Genomic DNA, 25,556 nt, shown 5'->3' on the forward strand with positions numbered 1-25,556 from the left:
GACAGAGAGAGAGTTAATTAATGTAATTTTTAAAATAAAAAGTTATAGAATTCCAAAGCAGTAGTACATTCTCATTCCACAAAGGATGAATGAAGATAAAGAAAGGAGGAATAGGACCGAAGCAAGGCTGAAAACCCAGTAGGGTGAATATTACATTCTGTAGCTTCATGTCTAGTGACTAGGTCATATGGTATCATACTGTTATGGAATGCCCTTCCCCTGTGGCCCTTCTGTTGGAGCCCACATGACTGCTTTCTTTGGCTGGCCTTGCTGGCCACCTGAAGCTTTTTTTCAGCAGATGTTTCCATTTCCCTGATGTTTTTAACTTCCTGGGGTCTTCATAGACTTTTCAACTTCACCCTCACAGCTTTATTGTTGCCCTCTCAAGGGTTGCCTGTTAGGGGTCCTGGCACCTTTTGAAATTTGGATAGAAAGCAAGTGTGATGGCACGTGCCTTTAAACATGCACTTGTAGGAGGTGATGGCAGGAAGATTAATAATTCAAAGGAAACCTGAGTTACAAAGCAAACTTGAGGAACAAAGGAGACCCTGTCTCAAAAAACCTCAAACTAAACCAAACCCTAATTAATCAGCATCATGAGGAGAGTGGCCAACTTCTGCTGTCAAGGGTGAGAGGCTTGGACCATGGCAGCCCCTGTCTTTTAGTGCCAGGATGGCAGAGGGTAGGAATACATTTCCTTGGACATGTGCGAAGTGGGCCTCAGGGCTCATGAGTGTGTGTGTGTGTGTGTGTGTGTGTGTGTGTGTGTACATGTATGTAGAGGCCAGAGGCTGATGTCATGTATCTTACCCAAAAGCTCTCCATCTTGTTTTGGGGGTAGGGGTCTCTCATTCAACCTATCCATCAGTTCCTAGGGATCCTCCTGTCTCTGCCTCAGTGCTGTGATTACAGCCATGAACCACTGTGGCTGGCTTTTTTTACATGGATGCTGCAGATGAAACTCAGATCCTTTTGCTGCTTGTGGCAAGCACTGTGCCATATGACTCATTTCCTCAGCAGTTTTCCCCTGTCTCTGTCTCTCTGTGTCTTTGTGTGTGTCTGTCTGTTTGTCTGTCTGTCTGTCTCTCTCTCTCTCTCTGAGAGAGGTTCTCTGTGTAGCCCTAGCTGTCCTGGAACTCATTCAGTAGACCAGGAACTCAGAACTCAGAACTAGCCTTGGAACTCAAAGGTATGCCTGCCTCTGCATCCTGAGTGCTGGGATTAAAGACAGGCACTACCGCTGCCCAGTAACCTCCAAATAGTGCACACTGTCTCTCTTTCTCTCTCTCTGTTTTGTTTTTGTTTTTTCAAGACAGAATTTTTCTGTGTAGCCTTTGCCACACAGAAAGACCAGCCTGGCCTTGAACTCACAGAGATCTGCCTGCCTCCCCGAATGCTGGACTCAAAGGCATAAAGCACCATGCCCAGCTTCCAGGTCTTTTTTTTTTTTTAATTAAAAAATATTTATTTGTGTTTGTATTTGTTTGTGTTCATATGCATGATGTGGGGTAGGGGCACACATGTGGATGTCAGGGAACAGTTTGTGTGAATTGGCCTTTTTCTTCCAGGGATCAAACTCAGATTTGGCAGGCTTAGAAGCAAGCAGTCTTACCTACTATGCTATCTCACCACCCAGCTTTCTTAAAACAAATTTTTACACTCTTAAGGCTGGGATTAGTGAGATCCTATAAATTTCTATTTTAACCTTAAGACATTTTCCTGTTATTCTAATACAAACAGCTTCTTTTCAATAACCCAAATCTCTTTCTCCCTCTCTGTCCTTCAAACCCCTTCCCTACTATCCTTTCCTTAACTCCCTTCGTTCTTCCTCTCCCCTCCCCTTCCATCCCTTCTAATCTCTTCACTTCTCTCAATTTCTGAGACTGGATCTCAATGTGTAGCCTAGGCTGGCCTCTAACTTATGATCTCTTGTGTCAACTTTTCAAGTTCTGGGAATAATAATACATCACCATACTTGGCTCCACTAACATTAATATTTTGACATTGAAAATATTCAAAATAGAGTTAGCTGGGCATAGTGACACAGGTCTGCCTGTAATTCCAACTACTCTGGAGGCAGGACCACAAGTTTGAGCTACAGGACTGAAGAGTGAGTTCAAGACCAGTCTGGACAACTGAGACCCTGTCTTTAAATTTTTAAATTATTATTACTATATTTCATGTGTCGTGGTGGTTCACTTGCATGCATGTCTGTATACATGTGTGCCTGGTGCCTGTGGCCAGAAAAGGACATTGGATTCCCTGGAACTGGAGCTGCAAACAAGTATGAGCTGCCATGTGGGCATTAAGTTGGACCTGGGTCTCTGGAAGAGCAGCCAGTGAGTGCCCTTAACCACTGAGTCATCTCTCCAGCCTCCCTGCCCCGAAAGAAAGAAACAAAGTAACAAAGAAAGAAACAAAGTAACAAAGAAAGAAACAAAGAAGCTTTGAGACAAAGTCTAGAACTTACAATGTAGCCCACAAAGTCCTTGAGCTCATAGAGAAAGTGCCCAGCTCTGAGTCCCTGTATTTAAAAGCAAAAGACATAAAGCTGGGTGGTGGTGGTACATGCTTTTAATCCTAGCACCAGGGAAGCAGAGGCAGGTTGTATCTGGTCTACAATGTGAGTTGCAGGACAGTTAGGGTCACCCAGAGAAACCCTGTCTCAGAAATAAAAATAAAAACAAAGCCAAACAAACAAAGCAAAATATATATAAAGGAAATAAAATTTAGTGTTAAGAGCACTTGCCTAGAATACAGTGGTCTTAGGTTGAATCCCAAATACTATAAAACAAACAACAGACAAAATCAATGAACACAAAATGGCCCAGATTTGATCTGTAGATAGACTCTAAGATGGCTCCTGTGTCCTTTGACTTGTCTCCATCTTTCTTTGAACACCACTTTTTTCTCCGACACTCTTAGATACTCGTGTGTGTGTGTGTGTGTGTGTGTGTGTGTGTGTGTGTGTGTTTGAGACAGGGTTTCTCTCTGTATAGCTCTGGCTGTCCTGAAACCCATTCTGTAGTCCAACCTGGCCTCAAACTCAAATTCTCTTGCCTCTGCCTCCTGAGTGATGGGATTAAAGGGGTGCACCATCACTGCCAGCCTGCCCTTAGATATTATAATTTCCCTACCCTAACCAATAAATCAGTTGCTTTGTTTTGTTTTCATTTTTAACAAAGATTCTTTCTAGTAAAGAGTTTGAAAATTAGAACTTGGATAGTGCATGGTGGCTGACAAATTAAATCCCAGAAGCTTATAGAATTCACAGCAGAAAGAATGCTGTGAATTCTAGGACAGCTTAGGCCATAGGATGAGACCTTTTCTTATTCTACATCCAAAGAAATAGAAAGTCAGATTTGGGCATTAGGGTTATAGATATATGTTAATTGTATCATCTTATTTGGAAAAAGCTTCAGTGTCTGTTGATGATTTCTTACCTCCATTATTCCATGTTTGTTTGTTTGTTTAAAATTCTAAATGTTCTCATAATGGCACATGATAATCCCAGAATTTAGGAGGTGGAGGCAGGAAGATCAGGAGTTCAAGGCCAGCCTGGGTTTCATGAGACTCTGTCTCAAAAAACCAAAAGAAAAATAACCAAACTTTCCCTGTTCTCTAATTTTGTCTATTTATATCAGTGTGGAATTATGGATTTTAATTGATTTATAATCTACTACTGTTATGATTAATTTTTAATTATTATTTTGATTGTATGATTTTGTTAAGTGTCTGTATTATGCACATACTATACACCTGCATTTCTGTTTGAGTATGTCTCTCTCTGACTCTATCATATATATCTTGTTAGGATCCTTATAATAGTTCAGGGTAGAATCTGGATGTGTTAGTATATAGCTATAGCTCCACGTATTCAGAAGACTGAGATAGTTGAATTGCTTGAGTACACAAACTCAAGACCAGCTTGGTCAAACTAATATCGATACTCCATCCGAAGAAAAGAAAAAAAAAAGAAAGAAAACAATAGAAGCTAGAGAGAAGGCTCATCAGTTAAGCACACGGCTGCTCTTTCAGAGTCAGGTTCAATTCACAGCACCCACATGGTGGCTCACAGCTGTTTGTAACTCTAGTTCCAAGGGATCCAGTTCCCTCCAAAGACACAAACCTACATTCAGGCAAAATACCCATAATACATAAAATAAAATAAAGATAAAAAATTTGAAAAATAATTCATAATAGAGAGTTATTAAATGGTTTACAAGTGATGTAACAGAGGGTGGTAGAGGTGGGAAAGAGATGGATTCTAGAGCTATTTGGGAATAGCTACTGCCTGTAAACCCACTACTTGGGAGGTGAAGGCAGGAGAATCAGGAGTTTAAGGTCATCCTTGGCTACATAGCAAGTGAGACCTCATGTCAAAGAAATAAAACAAGCAAACATCCTCAAATTAAAGACCAAACAAACAACAACAAAAAGAACTCATATCTGTTTTGGAATTTTACAAACCAAAATTAAAAAGAGGCATAGGGGTTAGGGGTAGAGAGCTCAGTAGCAGAGCACCTGTTTAGCATGTTCAGAACACTGGGTTTCATTCCTGCCACCAAAGTAGAGTCATTCTCATGTAGTTTATCTACAAAATAGATGGGGGTGTGGCTGGGAGGCCAGCCAAGACCTTGAATTATTGCTCTGCCTACATTCTATACCAGCTCGTGTCTCTCAGGACGCTGGGTGAGGCAACACCAGCTTTCACCATGAGGTCAGATCCCTGTTGCTTCCAAATTCTGAAGCCTGGAGTACCCAGTCTCTGATTGGTCCCCAACAAGACTTGAAGCTTGGAAAAGAAACTGGTTTCCTAAACACTTTCCATGTGGGGAACATCTGAGACTTTCACAGGCAGAGTTTTATGGGAGTCAGACAGTTGTGGGTTTGAATTCTGGCTCTGCCAGTTCCTAGTTGTGTGACTTGGTCCTGAGCTTCATTCTTCTCGTCTGCAAGATGGGAAGAATATTACTCCATCATTTTCTCTAATCTTCCTAAGTAATGGAAGGATAACTTAACTTCATTTCATGAACAAGAAAATCAAGGGTCAAGGATGTGAATAAAATGTAATATATAAAAATATAAATAAATTAAAAAACAAACAAACAAAGAAAAAACCCCAGAGGTGTTAAATCTGGTAAGTCTTCCCATAGCAGCATGCTAGAAGAATGGGGAGGGGGAGGGGGCGGAGATTCCTCGAAAACGCCGCCTTCCGTGGTTCTTACTGAAAAGACCTGGGAGAAGAAGCAAAGGACATTGGGGAGGAGCTGACAGCCTGCTTGGGATCTAGGGCGTGTGTGTGCGCGTGCGCGTGCTCGTCCGTGAGTGCGAGTGTGTGCGAACGTGCATGGGCGCGTACCAAGGCAGGCCCACTACTTATATACACAAGCTCCTCTTCCGGTTTGTTTAGAGAATGCGCATGCGCATCACTGGCCTTTAAACGTCCACCGACGATTCATCCGGTAAAAGGATCCGGTAATAAAATTACAATTTTGTTCCTCCGCCAATGAGGTGAACTATTTTCTCTCAGTCTGGGAAATACATTTAACTAGCCACTGCCAAATAGCGGGTATATTCCACAAGATTTAACTCAATCACCACAAAATGAAGGCTTCCTAGGGCTTATTGTGTCTCAAAGTAAACAAAACTCAGAAAGACACCTCGCGGACGGATCTGGTTTGTTGTGGTGAGGTACGGAGGTGGGGGGGTAGACGCTGACAAACCAAGATGGCGGTGGCAGCGATGAAACCTGCCGCGGCTGGGACTTAACTGTAGTAGCAAAGGCTGCAATAGTTGGGAGGCAGCGATTGGGTGTGGAAGAAACGGAACAGGATTAAGGGCCGGTAACAGGAACCTCAGCCTGAGACCTTTAGATCACGGCACCCGCCCCCCTAAGCCCTTGACGGGCGGTGGCTGTCCTGCTTAGGGCCTAGACACCGAGAAGTGCCTAGGTTTCAGACAGCGGCGGCGCCATGAATTCTTAAGGGCGGTCTGAGCCCTCCCCATCTCTGGCCCAGCCCTCGGGCCCACCATGGAGCTGGGGTCCGACGATTTCCTACCGCCGCCGGAGTGCCCGGTGTTCGAGCCTAGCTGGGCCGAGTTCCGAGATCCTCTTGGCTACATCGCGAAAATCAGACCCATCGCCGAGAAGTCCGGCATTTGCAAGATCCGCCCACCCGCGGTAAGGCCGGGAGCGGATGGTCGCCGGCGACGAGCTTGTGGGTGGATCCGGGTAACTGTGTGAAGTCCCGGGAGGAGGGCAGCAGGTGTGGGAAGAAGATGGGTTGACTGGGATCTTGTGGATGCCTCCTGAGTCGGAAAAAGGGTGCTGGGGTCAGGGACCCTCTCGTTTTGTGGCATAAATTGACCTCGGGTCTGAGACCCACTCTCGCTCTGCTCTTGAGAATTTCTCTTGGTTCAATACACAGATGCTTAGTGGATTGGGGAGAGTCACAGGGAAGCACCGAGAATCCACCTCTTGGTTAGTTTGTATCACTCAGATTGAGGCTATGCTAAATAATGACTACTGTCATTATTTGCTTTAAGGCAGGCTGTGTGGTGTAATGAAAAGATCATATCTTTAAAGGGATAGTCCAGAGTTTAAAACTACTTAGAAGGTTAGCAGCTCTGTGACCTTGGGCATGTAAGGTAATCCCTGAGCCTGTGAATTGTGTGCTGGGAATAATTAGATTAAACTAGGTAGCATAGTACACTCTGGTAAGTAGTAATTACTGTGACTGTGAGGTGCTTGATGTGGTCATTGGTTTGCTCCTATGTGTGTTGACTCATGTTTACTCACATTGTGTCAGGCCAAATTCATCTATGATAATATCCTGCCCTGATGGGCCAGTCAGGAAATCATTCTCACAGCGACTGCTCTTTCTGGTTCTTCAGAGATGGGTTTTGGAAATTGTTCTTTTTTCTAGTTGAAGGCAGTGTCAGAAATTGGCTGCGCATGGTCCCCACAGACTTCCTGTGGAGAAGTTTAGACCAGTCAGCGTGTGTGTCCTTCTCAGAAGATTTCTCCTCTGCCCCTGGCTCAGAATATAGGCGATCCTCTAAAATAAGGCTTTCTTGGGTCCCCAGAAACAAGAGTGGAGCTATGGAAATCTCCCTTAGTTTCCAAATATCAGCAAAAAGCACCATATCTTTGCTGTTAGTACTGAATAGAGTAGGAGAAATTTTCCAAAAGCTAGTACAGACTGTTGTGTTGCTGACACTGGAGGGGCAATGAGGATCAGTGTTTAGTGAGCACATGGGATTCTTGGCTGGTTTCAGTTTGGCTGCAACATTGTTTCGAGGAGGTGATTCAGAATGTGGAGCTTTAGCACGTAAGGAGGAGAACACCTTAGGTGTCCTTATTCAACTCAGTGCTTTCACTATCCTTCCATATGCTGGTTTTAGATGGATCCTCTAGGTCCTAGAGTCTAGGAAGAGTCTAGGAAGTATAAACTAATTTCTTTTTTGTTGGAGCCTGGCCACAGGTATCTAAGGACGCTTTTCTATGGCGAGGGAATCACAACTGGTAATCACCGTCCTGGAAGGCCAGCAGAAAGGAAAGGTTGGATTCCTGGATGGCCTTAAGGAAATACTTTGAAGTGGCCTGGAGAGGCTTATCTGACACGGGGATAACAGAGATCTGAATTTCCCTTTTTCTCCCTTGGGCCTTTGAGCAGGTTGGCCTAAGGTGATTTTACCCTGCCTCAGGGGAACAAGATGGGAAAGAATGACAAGTCCAGTGTGTGTGTGTCCACAGGGGACTGTCCTTTGGTAGACTTAGTTTCTCTATCCCAATAGCATTCTTTCCAGTCCAAGAGACCTCACTGTTTTTGTTGTTCATGATTTTGTGTGTGTGTGTGTTTGCGTGAGTGCTCCCCCCCCCCCCCGCCAGGCGCATGTGCACTTCCACTGCATATCCTTCCCCCTTGCACACATACTCTCATAAACCCTCTTTAGGCCCTAAAGCAGCTAAGTTTCTTCTGTTTGGAACTTGAATTACTCACCCAAGTGATTCATGGGCTTAGGGTGCAAACCTTTCTGTGAATGAGTATTGGAGTTTGTCTTAGAGGGTTGGTTTGGGGTTTGAATTTCAGAGCATGTGACTGCTACATTTGGCATAGATGGATGGGAGGACAGGGTAATAATGGGAGCATCACACAATTTCTTGAATTAGATAGCCATCGTGTTTGTCACTATGTTTCAAATACCATCATCCTGAGCATTTATACTGGTATCGGACTGACAAGGAGAGATTTGCTAGCCTTCTCCATCTGTTGCACGTATAGCTCCTGATTCAGGATTTCAGTGCTGCAGTGTTCTGTCAAGTGTTTGATGTTTCACTGATTGTTTAGAACTTGGCTGAGCAGGGAAAGGGGGTGCCTGGAGTTTTGGGCTTAAGCACCTTTTTTTTTTTCTGGGTTATCTGCTGAGGGAAGTGTTGTAGTCTGGTGGGATATAAGAGGGTATGGAGAGCTTCACTGGGCTTAATTTTAATTTTAATTTTAGCCTAATTCTTTTCTCCTGCTTCACTCAGCCTCAAGTGCTTTCTGTTTACTACCATGGGTTGGGGAAGAATATGTGTACTTGCAAATATGAATCCTCTGGCCCTTTTTCTCTTTTTTCATTCCTTTACTCTCCTTCCATATGTATGCACTTGTGTGTGAATGCTGGTAGCTTGGCGCAGTGCAAAGAACCAGTGATCAGAGTACATGGGTTCAAGTGTTGGCTCTACTAGCATATGATTTCTACTCTGGGCCTTACTTTTCCCACTTGTAGAATGAAGATGTTGATCTAGATTTTTCTTGGATCTTTTACCATTTTCTACATGCCAGAGCTCCAGGAAAGAGAGGACTCTCTGAGGAAGTATTCATGAGGTTGTTAGGAAGGGAAGTCTTCATAGCTATCTTTTGGGTAGGACAGAACAGGCTCCAGCTCGGCATGGTAAAGCTTTTCCTGCTTTCATTAAGTTTTCTTGGCTTCCCCTCCATAAATCCTTGTATTCTTTGCCACCACTTTTGGGCTTCCCACTCACTCCCAGACTTCCTTCCCTGCCTCTTATACCAGGCAAGTATATCAGAAAGGACCCACAGGAAACCTTTCAGACTTGGTGAGTGAGTCAGCGATGCAAATTCATGTTCCTTGGTCTTCCCTGCAGTATCTTCTAGACCCTTTAACCGAGATAATAGACATTGACGGCCTAAACTGTTAACCCCTGCCAGAACCAGAGTTGAGCTATCCTGCATGTGTATTCACTGGTGGGGTCAGACTTAGATCAAATGTCTTGTGAGGAAGCCAAGGCAAGGATTCATATGCCAACCTTACAGATGAGAAAACAGATTCAGAAAGGTAAGATGTCCTAGCTAGTAAGTAGTAGAGCTACAACATAAACCCAGATGTTCTAAGTGTAGGTCCTGCATGGTTGCCAGAAGTCTAGGCTATGTGTCCTTCCTAGGAAAGGTTGATTTGGGTATGAGGAGGGTTTGTGGTTAACTATTTTGAACTTTTTTATATTTCTCCAAATCATAACACTGTACTGTTGAGAGAGACTTAGAAGTTTACCAGGGCATGTGCATGAGGCCTTGCATATGGGCCTGAAGGGCCTTTATGATCTGTCATAAGGCTTGGGGAGAGTTAAGAGTGGGTTCATTTAGATGTTTGCCAGGTTGATGGATCTAAGGTGGCTAGAAATTTTAGGAGCACAGAGCTGCTTTTGATGCCCTCTGATATTTTATTAGGATAACCCAAGTTTCTTTCCCCCTTTTTATTCTCCTAGGACTGGCAGCCACCCTTTGCTGTGGAAGTGGACAACTTCAGGTTTACTCCTCGAATCCAGAGGTTGAATGAGCTGGAGGTAAGATTAATGGCTGGTGATGTGGTTTGGAGAAAGAAAGGATAAACATGCCTGGGACATAGAAGAAGCTTTGCAGCTCCGGATATAAGGGCAGGAGTTCACTATTTTGATTTGATTCCCCAAAGGTTGTGGATATTTTTTCCCACAAAACTTTGTTACTTACAAATTTTCCCTGTCAATATCTACCCTACCTGGGTCAACAAAAGGTAGTAGCTATGTGGTTGACTAAGACGTTTTCCTTCCTTGACCAGCTCAGTGTAGCCTCATATATCTAATGTATCCATGGCTTTGTGCTTCCAACCTTCCTTCTTTGATACTTGGTAGAGTGGGTGGTGAAGTAGAAGAGCAAAAACAGCACAAAAACTGGTCTGTGTAGCGGCTGGAATGTTTAGAAACATGGGCAGGGGTCAGCAGGTAGACTTTTCCCTCTCTGTTTTGTTATATGTCATAGGGTAGGTGTGTGGGGATGTATATGGAACACAGAACTACTGCCCTAAACTCAGTTGAGAAGTTGTTCCAGCCAAAATCAGAGTAATCTGCAGTAAGTGGTATGAGTTCCTTGGAGAAATAAATCTGACCAGGCCTGTGGCTGGTACAGCTGTGGGCAAGTATTAGGGCACGTCTTCTAGAGATTTCATGGTGGTTACTGAGGGGAAGAAGGAGCAGGATGAGGCCAGGTTTGGAAAGGTAAGGGTTTCAGATGGAAGGTGTTTTTTAGCCCCTTAAGTATTCCCACAGCCAAGGAGCTTTAGTTCTTTTTTTTTTTTTTAAAGATTTATTTCTTTCATGTATGAGTGCTCTATCTGCATGTATACCTGCATGCCATAAGAGGCATCAGATCACATTATAGACGGTTGTGAGCCACCGTGTGGTTGCTGAGAATTGAATTCAGGACCTCTGGAAGAACAAACAGTGCTCTTAACCTGAACTAAAGGAGCTGTATCTGCAGCCCCTTTAGTTCATTTCTTATCAAAAGGTAGATATTAGTTCTTCTCAACTAGGACTCAGAAAACTGACCTACAACTCACCTAGTTCTCTCTAGAAAAAGGACCTATGACTCAGGTGATAAAAGACTTTGGGAACACTTTTTAGGCCAGTGAGATTTTAGGCAAGCATGGAAAGCCTTGTTTCTAGGATCTTTTGTCTGTATCAGGTCTTGAATTAGCCAGGTACCACTGATGTTTCAGTATCCCAGCTTAGTTCTTCAGGCCATTCTCATAATTCAGCCACCATAAAACATACTGTATGGTAAAAAAGGAGGTGGATGTGCCCTATGTAGAACTTATATACAATTCTGAAATTTCCAGATGATTCTTGCTATTCTTAATTAAGTCCATATTTCTAGGTTTAGTGTACTATTTTCCTTTTCCTCTTTTTTGTTTCCTGAGTCAGTGTCTCATGTAACCCAAGCAGGCCTTAAATCTCCTATGTAATGGAGGCTAGACTTGGATTCATCTTCCTGCCTCTCCCTTTCCTGTGCTAGGCTTACAGGTGTTAGCTACCACTCTTGGACTTAGTTCCTAATAAAAATATATAGGGATGCCATGAGTATTATGCATTTGTTCAAATCTAGCAAATCAGTAGTAGCAGAAAGAAAGCAGAGTTATTTAATATTCATGTATCTTGGCACTTGTTATGTGGCTTAACTCTTTTGGCCCTGTTTCTTTATCTATAAAAGAGATAATATACAAACAGCTGGGCCTGAAGAGATGGCTCAGAGGTTAAGAGCACTGGCTGTTTTTCCAATGGTCCTGAGTTCAATTCCCAGCAATCACATGGTGGCTCACAACCATTTATAATAAGATCTGGTGTCCTCTTCTGGTGTATCAGCATACATGCAGGCAGAATAATATATAAATAATAAATTAAATATATGTGTATATATATATATGTGTGTGTGTGTGTGTGTGTGTGTGTGTGTATACACACATACATACACAAACAGCCTTGTCGGGAGAACAAGGGAGAGTATAAAGACTATAATGAGCTTTTCCTGGGAAATGAGAGAAAAGTGGGGCCAACCACTGTCTAAGAGTCCAGAGCTAGCTGGCGCAGTGGTACATGCCTGTGATCCAAGCACTCAGGGAGGAAAAGGCAGGTGGATCTCTGTGAGTTCAAGGTCAACACAGCCAAGGCTACACAATGATACAGTGTCTCGAAAAACAAACAAAAAAAAGAAACAAAGAGTCCAGATTTCATTTCATTGGGAGAAGTCTACTTTGTTTCCTTTCTCCTCTCCTAAGTTTGACCCAAAAGATATGTTACTGTGGCATGTTGAGGGGTGGGGTAGGATGAAGTGTTGATGGTGATGGGTGGGTGGTGGAAGGAGGTGGTAGCCAGTGTTTTTGAGCCATTTCTTCTTTAGGCCCAGACAAGAGTGAAACTGAACTATTTGGACCAGATTGCCAAATTCTGGGAGATCCAGGGCTCATCCTTAAAGATTCCCAATGTAGAACGGCGGATCTTGGACCTCTATAGCCTCAGCAAAGTAAGAACAGTTTTTTTGTTTTTTTGTTTTCTCAAATATTCCCCAACCCTAACTCAATATGCCCTTGCTAGGGTTTTTGCTCTACGACCCCTTTTGGTTTGGAGACTGGGTTTCAGCTAGACTGGTAGCACATCAGCATGTTTTGCCATCTCTTAACAACAGTTCGAGATTGCGCACAGGGGTAGCTCCTGGTGAAGTGAGAGGTTGCATTTGTCCTCCTTACCCTTTCTGTAGGCCTACTTCTATGTGTTTACATATACAGTGTATCATGTCTCTTCCTGCTCTTCCTTTCAGATTGTGGTGGAAGAAGGTGGTTATGAAACTATCTGCAAGGACCGTCGATGGGCCCGTGTGGCCCAGCGCCTCAACTACCCACCTGGCAAGAACATTGGTTCCTTGCTACGCTCTCACTATGAACGCATCGTTTATCCCTATGAAATGTACCAGTCTGGAGCCAACCTTGTGGTAAGGATGCCAGACTGCAATGGAGTAAGAAGGCCTTTATCCTTGGGCATATATTGGCATACTTCTTTTTTGTTTGTTTTTCATTTTTTAAATTTATTTATATTTTGATATAGGGTCTTGATATGTGGCAGGCTGGCCTGGAAGTTACGATGTAGTTAGCCCACTCACTTTGTATCACAGCTTAAAACTGCTTTTTGGTGGGGAGTTTGGACATGACTTTGTTATTTGGAACTTATTGTACACCTCTTACTTCAGTCCCCCAAATATGGGCTTTCAGCTTGTTGTCGTAGATTATTTTTTTATTTTCTTTCGAGACAGTGCTATCATATAGCAGTGGCTGGTCTCAAACTTTGTAGGCAAAGACACGCTTGAACTCTTGATCCTCCTGCCTCCACCTTCCAGGTCACTGAGATAAGAAGCATGTACCAACATGCTGAGTTTGTCTGTGTTAGGTAAATACTTAAGTAACTGAGCTGTATCCCCAGATCCTTACCTTGAACTTTATAAATTACATTTATTGTGTGTAGATGCATGCATGTAGAGGTCAGAGGATAACTTTCTGAACTTTGTTCTCTTTTTCCATCATGTGGGTCCTTAGGATTGAACTGAGAATCTCAGGCTTGACAGCAGGTACCCACTGAGCCATCTCTCTGGTCTCTTAGCCTTGAGCCCTTGATCCTCTTTTTCTTAGCTTCTCAAGAGCTAGGATTACCAATGTGTACCACCAACCACATATTATTATTTTTAATAGGATTAGTTCCATGGATTGGAGACTGGAAAACTGCACCTTATCTTTTCCTAGTGATACTTTCTTGTCTTCTGATGGTATCTATTGTCACAGCCCTATAATTATTTATCTATAGAACCCCTGGGTTGTTACCATCACATACACTCCTCCCCACCAGAAGGGAGAAAAAAGAAGAAAAAGCCTCATCATTGGCAGGCAACTGACTCATTGGGTTAAGGTGCTTGTTTCCAAACCTGATGACCTGAGTTTGACCTGGAATGCACATGGTGGAAGGAGAAAACTGATTTCCAGGGATTGTCCACTGACCTTCACATGCCCACTGTGAAATAAATGCCACGTACATAAGATAGACACACAAAAACAAGTAATTGTTCAAAAAAAGAAAGAAAGAAAAAGCATTCCCAAAGTATGTAAGGTATCAGTCATAAAGACCAGTCAAAATGGGGCTATGATTGGTGTTGGTTAGGGGCATGGGCCACAACTTTTGCCATTGGTCAAAGGAAGGTTTTACTTTGGCAGATGAAGTTCTCTATTCCCTGGGTCTTACTCTTTACTTATCCTTAGCAGTGTAACACACGTCCATTTGATAATGAGGAGAAAGACAAGGAATATAAACCCCACAGCATCCCCCTTCGACAGTCTGTGCAGCCTTCCAAGTTCAACAGTTATGGACGACGGGCAAAGAGACTACAGCCTGATGTGAGTACTTTTCTTCTTGCCACTTTGGGGTTTTGTGGTAGAAAGAATACTGCTTTCTGACTGAAGCTGTGTACACTCTTGCAATTTCTTTTGTGCTCTTAAGTATCATCATGTCTCTATGGCTTTATTATTGTCCTTTCTCTACTCAGTTGAGTTGAAGAACTGTTTGTACTATACTTTTTGTATGTCTGCTCTGTGTGCCTGGTTTGTTCCTTTCTTTAGTCAAGTCTGCTCATAGAGTAGAAGTTATCTTATTTCTTTTTCCTTATTTATTTATTTGTTGTTTCTTTGTATTTTCGAGATAGGGTTTCTCTGTGTAACCCGGGTAGTCCTTGTACTCACTCTATAGACCAGGCTGGCCTCAAACTTAGAGATATGCCTGCCTCTGCTTCCCGAGTGCTCGGATTAAAGGCATATACCTTCCACACTCAACAATAATGTCACTATTTATTTATTTATTTATTTATTTAACATTTATAGTTGAAATGGACTTAATTATATCTTTTCTTCTCTCCCTTTTCTCCTTCCATCCACTCCCAGTTGCCCTCCCTCAAAGCCATCTGCATTAGACAATAAAGGGGCTCATCCCTAGGAAAAAGCTAATTAACTTCCTAGCAGTCAGTATTTATCTCTAGTTCTTTGTCTAGGGATGAGACCCCATGAAATTTAACCCCCATTCATGTTAACATTTTCATTGATATTACTGTTGTTCTGGTCTTGTTCGTGCAGCCATTTTTGGGAGACTTTCACAACAGGCTTCTTGGTGATGTGGCTTTTAGAATCTTTCCATCTTTCTTCCATGATATTCCCTGAGCCATAAATACAACAGCTGTGATTCAGATTTATTCACTGGGGCTGAGCTCCACATGATCCATTGATCTTTATGTATGTCCAGTTGTGGTTTTTCTGTGATGGTTTCCATTTGCTGTAAAGAGAGGCTTTGATAAGGGATGGCAGCTACATTTATTCAGGAAAGGTGGCTTGAGTACCACTTTACTTAAAATATATAAAATCCCTAAACTGTAAGGTAGAAGTTAATGCTTTTATTTTATAGTTGGTAAAACTGAGATTCTACCTTTAATTCCTTTTTTAATTCTTTAAAAATTTTATTGTTTTGTTTTTAGAGTTATAAAACATTTTATGTGTATGGATGTTTACCTGCATGTATGTGTATGCACCATGTGCATACCTGGTACCCATGGGTACAAAAAGAGGGTGTTGGAGCTTCTAGAACTGAGTTACTAATGATTGTGAGCTGCCGTGTGGCTGCTGGGAATTGAATCTGCATCCTCTGGTAGAATAGCCAGTGCCCTTAACCACTGAGCCATCTCTCCAATCCCTAGACTTATTTTTTAATGTGTATGTACATCTGTTTTTATGAAGTATGGGCATGGGAGTACAATTGCCCACAGAGACCAGAAGAAGGAGTCTGATTCTTTGGAGCTGGAGTTACAGGTGATTAATTGTAAACTGCCTGCATGGGTGCTCTTACCCACTCAGCCATCTCTGTAGCTCCTGCAATTTGTGTATTTATTTATTTATTTGAAAATTTAAAAAGAAAGAAAGAAAATTTCATGTAGCTATACAGTGTATCTTGATCATATACACCCTTCACCCACCCACACACTTACTCCAGCATCCTCTATCACATCTACCATCCATGTCTTTTTATTTTTTTTTTTTACTTAATTAATGATTTTAATCAGCTGAGTTCAGTTTGTATTGCTCATTTGTACATGGGTGTGGTCATCCACTAGGGCGTAGGGAACGTACCAGTGTCCACTTTCTTTCTCCTGGCAGCCAGAGTTGAGACCTTAGGAACTCCTAATTTTTATTTTTTTATTTTTATTAATTATTTATTACAGTTTATTTATTTTGTATCCCCTTCCCTTGTCTCCTTTTGATCCCTCTCTCCTACTTCTCCCCCTGTGTCCCTCTCCTAGTCCACTGATAGTGGAGGACCTCCTCCCCTTCCATCTGACCCTAGCCTATCTGGTTCCATCAGGACTGGCTGCATTGTCTTCCTCTGTGGCCTGGTAAAGCTGCTCCCCCTTAGGGGGAGGTGATCAAAGATCCAGCCACTGAGTTCATGTCAGAGACAGCCCTGTACCCCTTACTAGGAAACCCACTTGGAGACTGAATCTATGGACTACATCTGAGCAAGGGAACCCCTAATTTTTTTAAAAAAAATGATTATTACTAGATTTGTGTGCATATCTGTGTTTCTGCTTTAGCACCCATATACTAGAGGACAATTTACTGCAGTTGGTTCTTCCCTTCTACCACATGGGTCCCAGGGATTCAGCTCAGGTTGTAAGGCTTGATAACAAGCAAGCAGCTTGGCCTGCTGAGTCATCTTGGTAGCCCTTTAAAGATAAGACTGAGGACTTATCCTAGTCTTTAAAAAGCAACTCTGAATTGTTGCCCTGGGCCATTTGTGCATGAGTTCTTGGCACAAACTTGGTGATATAGGTGTGTGTGTATGTGTGTGTATTCTGAGCTTTTCTTTTAGAATTGGGCTGTCTCCTCCAGATAGTAGTCTTGACGCATTTCATTTCCTGCCTTCTTTGTAGCCTGAACCCACAGAGGAGGACATTGAAAAGAATCCAGAACTGAAGAAGCTACAGATATATGGAGCAGGCCCCAAGATGATGGGGCTGGGCCTAATGGCCAAGGATAAGACTCTACGGAAAAAAGGTGAGACTTGAGACACTGGCGATGACTTCAGTGGAGAGAGACAAGACTGTAAATGTTTGAGATTTAAATTTAGAACCACTTTTCTCTCCTACAGATAAAGAAGGGCCTGAGTGTCCTCCCACTGTGGTGGTAAAGGAGGAATTAGGTGGGGATGTGAAGATGGAATCGGCCTCACCCAAGACCTTTCTAGAAGGCAAGGAGGAACTGAGTCATAGCCCTGAGCCCTGCACCAAGATGACCATGAGGCTGCGAAGGAACCACAGCAATGCCCAGTTTGTAAGGACCCAGCCCTGACTACCTAGAGCTCTGCTTCTCATCCCTTCAGTGAGCATTTCTCCAGCATGGCACTGGACTAGGTTACATTAAGTAGAAAAGTGGGTCTAGAGGGCCCTACCTACAGGTAGCTTTACTTAAATGGGGAAAACAAGGTCAGCTAATTTGGAACAAAGAACAAGAAAGAGTTAACGGCTATTGTCAACATAAAGTGCTAGAAGTGTCCAGAGAAGACTCTTATTGTCCAGTGCTTTAGACTAAAATCTTCATTATCTTCATTATCATGCATGATCTAGTCCCCGCTGACCTGTAACCTCACTGTCCAGCACTATCTATTGCACTTCTCTGCTATAGCTGTTCGGAACTACTTGTAGGTGTATTCATTTTCTTCTTCAAGAGATGCAGCTTTATTTCTTTTATAATCTTACATCCCTTGTACATATGGTTTTTTCTACCTCAAAGAGTTTCTCTTTTGTGCTCTGCTCCAGTTACCAAGTACCAGCTGGCTTTCAAGTGTTAGTTATTCAAGTGTCCACTTTGGAGTGAAGTACTTCTTCCCCGCAGCCCATCATCTCTAAGTAATATGAGTGTTGCTTCCTTCTCTAGGTTCCCGCAGTGCTTCTTTTAGTCTGCTATGGTAGTTTCGATGTTTATGAACACTCTAGGGTACTGAGTGCCTTTTGAAGGCAAATACCAGATTTTTCTCATTTCTGCCATAGTGTTTATTGAATGACTAAAACTGAGAAGATTGAAGACTAGTAAGACATTCCTCATCTCTGTTTATTTGGGGGAGGTTGTACATACATACAACTGAACTCCAGGCCTTGAGTGACTAGCCTATATAGGGCCATGAACAACCCAGCCAGCAAACACCTCTGGCTTCCAATGGAGAACTCTCTGGAGTAGGATTTTATGGGGGGGGGGGGGGGGCTGGTGTTTGAAGACTGGGCAGAATCTATATTCATAACCCTTTGCTTCTCTCTGGCAGATTGAGTCATATGTGTGCCGAATGTGTTCCCGAGGAGATGAAGATGACAAACTCTTGCTGTGTGATGGCTGTGATGACAATTACCACATCTTTTGCCTGCTGCCTCCTTTGCCTGAAATTCCGAAAGGTGTCTGGAGGTGTCCAAAGTGTGTCATGGCGGTAAGGCCTCCCCAGTCTTAGTCCACATGGGATATCTTGCCTTCCTTGGATAGTCTATGGGGAGCCTTCTACCTTGGCCATAATATTACTGTGTTTTGAGACTTCTTGAGTGAGGCTAGGCTTTGCAGAGCTTTGTGAAAGAGGAAGAGAAGATGTAATTTATGTAAATTATGTCCTCTGGTAGCTCCTAGACTATCTATGGGGTATTACAATTAGGTGGACTGAGTGCAGTGATGACTATGTATAATGACATGTAAGCAGTTGTTAAAATTGATGTTAGAAACCCTGACTTGTAGTTGATCAGATTTGGTTTGGTTGGTTGGTTGGTGAGATAGGGTCTCACTCTATAGTGCAGGTTGGCCTCCAATTTCCATCAGTCCTTCTTCCTCAGCTTCCCAGAGCCTAGGATTATGGGTATGAGCCACCATGCTCAGCTCAAGGTAAAGTGAGAGTAGTGATTAGGGAAGATGTCAGGAATGAGCTTTAAATGACAGAATTAACTATCTGTAGATAGACTATCTATTTATGGAACCTGTAGTTTTGAGCATGCTAAAGAAGTGCCCTCTACCACTGAACTATATCTCTAAGCTGGTTTTGTTTTTGTTATTTTAGATTTGTTTTGAACTCACTTTGCGCTGAACTATATCCCCAGGCTAGTTTTCTTTTTGAACTCACTTTGTGGTGCAGGCAGGTCTTAAATTTGTAGTCCTCCTTAAGCCTCCTAAGTAAGTGGAATTGTAGGCCTACATCGTCAGTCCTGGCTAGGAATTAAATTCTTTTAAATGTCCTTTGGAGTCCCAAATATTTTTTTGGTCTGATATGTAATTATCTTTAAGACACCTAAAGATCTTAGTTTATATTTTATAAAGACTTGTAACCTCATAATTTCTTCTAAATTAAATAAGTTGAAGACAAAGTTTTTATCAAATGGGTAAGATGATTACTTGCTTTCTTCCTAATAGAGTATTTAGATTTGTTTGATGTTTCAGGTAGGGAAACAGGGTTTTGCAGGAACAGAAGAATTCAGGAAAGAATGTGCCTAGGGCAGATAGGTGTGGTAAGGAGCCACAAAAGCAGTGAGGGCCAAGTACCTAAGATGTCTACAGATCCATTTCGTGTCTGTCTTATCTTCATCCGTATTGTCTCTGTTCATCTTCTACATTTCTCTCTGGGTTTCTTAAGGGCATGCACTGATGGTCTTGTCTTATTCTAGACAAGACTGGGTGTGCTCATGCACATATACAAAGGGATAAAAAAGGACTAGCCTACTGTACAAAATGGTGTGTTAAGAAGCAAAGGGTAGGGCTGTAAAGCAAGGCTTGCTTTAGGATCCTTGAAGGCAGACTGAGGGCTGTTCTCCCTCCCTACTTCGGTTCCATGTTTCAGTTCCACTTGAGATGATTCTCTCTTTGCCTCTGTTTTATGAGCTGTTCTCCTTTGGGTTTCAGGAGTGTAAGCGACCCCCTGAAGCCTTTGGCTTTGAACAAGCTACCCGGGAATATACTCTGCAGAGCTTTGGGGAGATGGCTGACTCCTTTAAAGCTGACTACTTCAACATGCCTGTGCACGTAGGTGATGGAGGGCTAGGGTAGTGCTGGGGCCAGGTGCATAGGCACTGGTACTGTACCTCCCCTGAACTAATGTGGACAGGATAAGATGTACTCCACTATTCTTGTCCTCCCAGATGGTACCCACAGAACTTGTAGAGAAAGAGTTCTGGCGGCTGGTGAATAGCATCGAGGAAGATGTGACTGTTGAATATGGGGCTGACATCCATTCCAAAGAATTTGGCAGTGGTTTTCCTGTCAGTGACAGTAAGAGGCACCTAACCCCAGAGGAGGAGGTGAGTGGGTGATTATCATGGTTATATGTCAGCTGTATGAGCTTGGGCAAGTCATTTATCATCTGAAAGACACAAGATCCCTGTAAGACAGGCATAATTATGCCTGCCTCAAGTAGTTACTTTGAGATTTAGATGAAGTGTTGTATGAAAAGAACACAGCCTAGGTAGTATCTGGAACATGAATGTATTAAATGCTTTTTATTATTTTTAATTATTCTCTCATACATTACATCCCAACTGAAGTTTCCCCTCCCTTCACTCCTCTCAGCCTCTCCCAACCCCAACTCCACCTTCTCCCTCCCTCAGATCCATTCCTCCATTTCCCTTCAAAAATAGAGCAGGCTTTACAGGCATATTAACTGACCTTCTGAGCCCTATTTCCTTATTTGTAATACTGGGGTATATCTACCTTGCTTGTTTTGTTTTGTTGTTTTTTCAGGGTTTCTTTGTGTAGTTCTAGCTATCCTTAAACTCACTTTGTAGCTCAGGCTGGCCTCGAACTCACAGAGATCCTCTTGCCTCTGTTTCCCAAGTGCTGGGCTTAAAGGTGTGTACCACTACTGCCAGGCCTGCAAATTTGTGAGAAGTAGGTAAAGTGACCTAAGGAGTGATTAGTATGCACAGGTATAATTGAGAGTCCAGGCTTAACTGAATGGAAAAATGCATTTGGGTTCAGGGCTTTTTGTTTTGTTTTGTTTTTGCTTGTTAGGTTTTAATTTGAACTTTTGAAAAATTGGAGCATAAAAATATGAAAATTCTACATATTGGGGCTGGAGAGATGGCTCGGCACTTGCTGCTTTTACAGAAGACCCAAAGTTGATCCAAGCACCCACATTGGGCAGCTCTGGCTGTGACTCTAGTTCCAGGATAGCCATCATTCTTTTCTGGTCTCCATGGATACTTAGGGGATACACATGTATACACTTACTTAAAAATAAAGACTAATCTCAAGAAATAAATTATTTGTATTTATGGAGTACCATGTGATGTTTCTAAAACATGTATACATTGTGTGAATCAGTGCATATCTTCTGAAACATTTTTATTTACCATTAAAACATTTAAAATCCTTCTTAAAGCTTTTTGAAATGTATAATACATAATCATTGTTTCTAGTCATCCCACTGTGTGGTAATATACTAGATGTTTTACTTCTGTCTAAATTTAACTTAGTATTCATTAATCAATCTTTTTGTGCCTGCTTCTAGGAACCAGCTTTTTACTTTCAATATCTAAGAAATAAACTTTTTTATAGTCCACATGGGACAAGATCACGTGGCACTTGCCTTTCTGTGCCCGGCTTATTTCACTTTATGTAGTGATCACCAGTTCCTTCTGTGCTGCCACAAATAATAGGATTTCATCCTTTTGAATGACTGAAAAGCATTCCAATGTGTGTATTATATATTACATTTTCTTTGGCTGATAAATAACTTAGGCTGATTTCCTTTTCTTGGCTCTTTTGAAAATAGTATTATAGTAAACATGGAAGTACAAAAAACTTTTCAAAATACAGATTTTGTTTCTCTTGGCTATGTAACCTATAGTGGAATTGCTATATCATATGGTAGTTTTATCTTCAGTGTTTTTTTCTTTTTAAGAACTTCCATACTGTTTTCCAGCATGGCTGCACTGATTAATGTTTTTACTACAGTAGCTGGGGCTTCCTTTTTCTCCACAACATTGCTAGTGTTTATTATTATTTTGCTATACTGGAGATTGAACTCAGGGCTTTTTGTATGCTAGGCAAGTACTCTGCCACCTATTTTCATCCCTTATCTACTTGTCTTCTTTTTTTAATTTACTAAAACTTTATTATAAAAGAAAGTCACAAATAAAAATCATCATGCAGAACTGCGTTTTCGATAAGAATTATTCTTAGTGAAACCAGGTGATTGTGGATTTAGCTTTTGTTTCTTTGATGATTAATGATACTGAGCATTTTTCAAATACTTGGTTGCTCCTTGTATGTCATCATTTTAACAGTTACTAAATCTTTCAATTGTTTATAACTATAATCTGCTGCAATTTAAAATCTGATTATCTGCTTTTTTGTTGAATTTTTTGAGGGATTTTTTTTAACTGGTTGTTCCATGTTTTGTTAGGCAAATAGTTTGCAGATATTTACTCTGTATGTTGTCTCTTTGTTGTTTTGTCTTTTTTGTGTTCTTGTTAGTGTGTTTTTTGTTTAGCTTTTTTCAATTTTGCTTTTTTTCTTTGAAATAATGTCTTGCTATGCAGCCCTGGCCTGGTACTCAGCATAAGCTCCTGATAAACTTGTATGACAGTCTTTCTTCTTTCTCTTTAGCTTTCTGAGTGTTGTGTTGTGGGTTAATAATATTTATTATTGATTTATCTTTTAGTTAAGCAGTGGTTAACTATTCCTAATCCAACTGTATACCTAAATCACCACACACAGACCATTTAATTAACTTAGAGCACAGTGCTGGGCAATAGTTACTCCATCCTAAACATCCTAAGCCCACATAGTTTCCTACCATTCAGAATTTCCCACTTTATACTTGCTTTTAGTCATATTTTAGGTCCGGTTTATCTCCCCTCATCCTTTGAGCCCTCTCCTTCTGATCTCTGCTCTCCCGACTCCTCCCACTCACTTCCTTCTCCTCCCCTCCGGATCAGGATGTCCCACCCTATTCTTTCCGTTGCTCAGCATTGTGGCTGGTTGTTTTATTGACCATACAGAGAACAAATGGTGGCATGTTTACACGAACTTGAGACAGGTGATGCTTAGAATAAGCATCACAATGCTTATTCCTCTACCCCAGATAGTGGGGTAGAGAAATCAGCATTTGAATGAACAAGGGTAAATTGTATACATTCCAAAAGAACATTATACCAACAGTCCTGGGATTACAAACAGATATATCTAGCTTGCCTTATTGTTTCATTTGCAGTGCAGAAGCTTTTTAGTTTGTTGCAGTGACATTTATCTTTTTGTTGTTTTTTCTTGTGCTATTGTAGCTTTGTATAAGAATGTTGCCTATTTAAATGTTTTCTGGTGTTTTATTTCGTAGATTCATAGTTAAGTATTTTTTGTTTTTTGTTTTGTTTTTTGTGTATTTGGGTTTTGGGGGGGTTGTTTTGGATTTTTTTGTTTTGTTTTGTTTTGTTTTGTTTTTTGAGGTAGGATTTTTCTGCCTACACCTGGCTGTCCTGGCTATATAGTTTTAGGTCTTACATTTGTTTTAATCTGTTTAGAGTTTGCTTTTGTTAATGAGATAGGGCCCTAGGTTTTGGTTTTTTTTTTTTTTCTTGTGTATATAGCTATTTCAATTTATGTAGCATTATTTATTAGAAGGATTACTCTTTCTCCAATATATGTTCTTTTGTTTTATTTATTTGTTGTGTTTTGTTGAGACAGGGCTTCACTTTGTAGTTCTGGCTTGTCTAGAACTCACTAGGTAGAGCAGACTCTGCTTGAATTCACAGAGGTCTGTCTGCTTCTGTTTCTCGAGTGCTGGGATTAAAGGCATGTACTGCCACACCTAGTTTCACTCTATATTTTGACTAAGAGTATTTCAGCATAGCCCAGGCTATCCTCAAATTTGTGAACTTCTTGTCGTATTTTCCCAATTACTAGCATTAACAGGTATGTACCACATCATGTTCCTGGGACTTCTGTTGAAAACCGGTTGGCAGACCAGTCCTTATGGTAGATACATATCCACAATCTTCACAAAATTAAAGTGAATTTAGTTGAGATTTTGTGTGTGTGCACTTGGGGGGAAGAAGTGAAGAGGACTTCACTTCACTTCAATTTGTTAGGTATGGTGCCCAAATTAAGACTATGCAAAAGCAAATAACTAAGTTCTTGTTTAGTGTGATCACTCAACATCTGTAATGTGAGCCTTTAAGAAATTCAGGCAGCATTACTATGACTTTGATGTTGGCTTAGGCTACACAGTGAGATCCTGTCTTAAACAAACAAAAAAAATGGTGATTATGGCTTAATTAGTAAAGTGCCTGCTATACAAGCATGAGGACCTAAGTTTGGATCCCTAGAAACCACATAAAAGCCAGGTGTGTGGTAGCTTGACTCTCTAACTCTAGTGCTGAGGGAAGGTGGGTAGAGACACGGATCAGCAGAGCCTGTTTAGCCAGTTGCTGAAGTCTGGAATCAATCTTAGATCCTGTCTCAAAAAGTAACATGGAGAGTGATAGAAGAAAATACCTAATGTTGACCTCTGGCCTCCACGTTTGTGTTCACACATGTGATCCCACTCAAACATACACTCACCTTACACTACACACACACATAAGTAAAATAAATAAAAATGCTGAGATTGGTAATTTGGACCTATGATCCCAGCTACTCAGGAGGTTGATCACAAGCTCAAGCAAGGCTTTCCAGTGCAGGTTAGTGAAACCCTGTCTCAAAATAAAGGACTCAGGATACACTAGTAGAACAGTTGGCTCGCATTTGTGAAGCCTGAAGTTCAAGCCTCAGTACTGGGGGGATACTCGGTTCCTTGGTATAATCCTCATCCTGTACAAACGCTTGACCTGACAGGAGTATGCTACAAGTGGTTGGAACCTGAATGTGATGCCTGTATTGGAGCAGTCTGTACTATGCCACATCAATGCAGATATATCTGGCATGAAGGTACCTTGGCTGTATGTGGGCATGGTCTTTTCAGCCTTTTGCTGGCATATTGAGGATCACTGGAGTTACTCTATTAACTACCTCCACTGGTGAGTGGTGGCTATGGTAAGCTGGGGAGGCAGTTTGGCTGGGCTCCCTACTACATAAACATGTATATGACCATTCTGTATCCCTTTTTAACTTGAGCAGGGGTGAACCAAAAACCTGGTATGGGGTCCCATCACTTGCAGCAGAACACTTGGAAGAAGTGATGAAGAAGCTGACACCTGAGCTTTTTGATAGTCAGCCTGATCTCCTTCACCAACTTGTCACCCTCATGAATCCTAACACCCTCATGTCCCATGGTGTGCCGGTAAGTGCCCAGGGCCCATTATCAAGGTATAAGAATGAGGTACTGATGACTTCTGTGGTGGTAGTTGTAATCTTCACCTGTGATTATTCCTGCTTTGTCTTATTCCTTTTCTGCCATGATTGGGCTATAGATATGAGTGTTTTGAGATCTGTGGTCATCATAGTTGGTTAGATACATGATGGGATAGTGAATTCTCTGGGCCTTGTGTTTGAGAGAGATACCTTAAGAATGTCTTGTTATCATGTCTAGGTTCTAGCTAGTAAAAAATGGAAATAAAGGAAAGGGCTACAAAATATTCTTGCTTTTCTTTTTAATTTTGTATATTTTTATGTATGTGTGTGTCTACATGTCTGTATATGTACCACAT

The 25,556-nt window shown here is 41.8% G+C and overlaps 1 protein-coding gene across 12 annotated transcripts in view; it reads left to right on the forward strand.

The window, feature by feature from the left end:
- Positions 1-5,695: 5,695 nt before the first annotated feature.
- Kdm5c (lysine demethylase 5C) overlaps positions 5,696-25,556 on the forward strand; it is a 38,140-nt gene continuing 18,279 nt past the window's right edge. For 3 of the 12 annotated variants that reach the window (XM_060375032.1, XM_060375033.1, XM_060375036.1), the window contains exons 1-12: positions 5,696-6,184; positions 9,776-9,853; positions 12,219-12,341; positions 12,636-12,806; positions 14,119-14,253; positions 16,827-16,950; positions 17,024-17,226; positions 18,212-18,370; positions 19,819-19,938; positions 20,055-20,213; positions 24,745-24,926; positions 25,027-25,189. In XM_060375032.1, coding sequence (XP_060231015.1) covers positions 6,035-6,184; positions 9,776-9,853; positions 12,219-12,341; positions 12,636-12,806; positions 14,119-14,253; positions 16,827-16,950; positions 17,024-17,226; positions 18,212-18,370; positions 19,819-19,938; positions 20,055-20,213; positions 24,745-24,926; positions 25,027-25,189 — 1,767 coding nt within the window. In that variant the 5' untranslated portion in view covers positions 5,696-6,034. The remainder of the gene's footprint in view (positions 6,185-9,775; positions 9,854-12,218; positions 12,342-12,635; positions 12,807-14,118; positions 14,254-16,826; positions 16,951-17,023; positions 17,227-18,211; positions 18,371-19,818; positions 19,939-20,054; positions 20,214-24,744; positions 24,927-25,026; positions 25,190-25,556) is intronic. The other 9 variants (XM_060375028.1, XM_060375030.1, XM_060375029.1 and 6 more) reach the window with 7 other exon arrangements.

Source organism: Meriones unguiculatus, chromosome X (assembly GCF_030254825.1).
Source record: "Meriones unguiculatus strain TT.TT164.6M chromosome X, Bangor_MerUng_6.1, whole genome shotgun sequence".
In the NCBI taxonomy this organism is placed as follows: Eukaryota; Metazoa; Chordata; class Mammalia; order Rodentia; family Muridae; genus Meriones; species Meriones unguiculatus.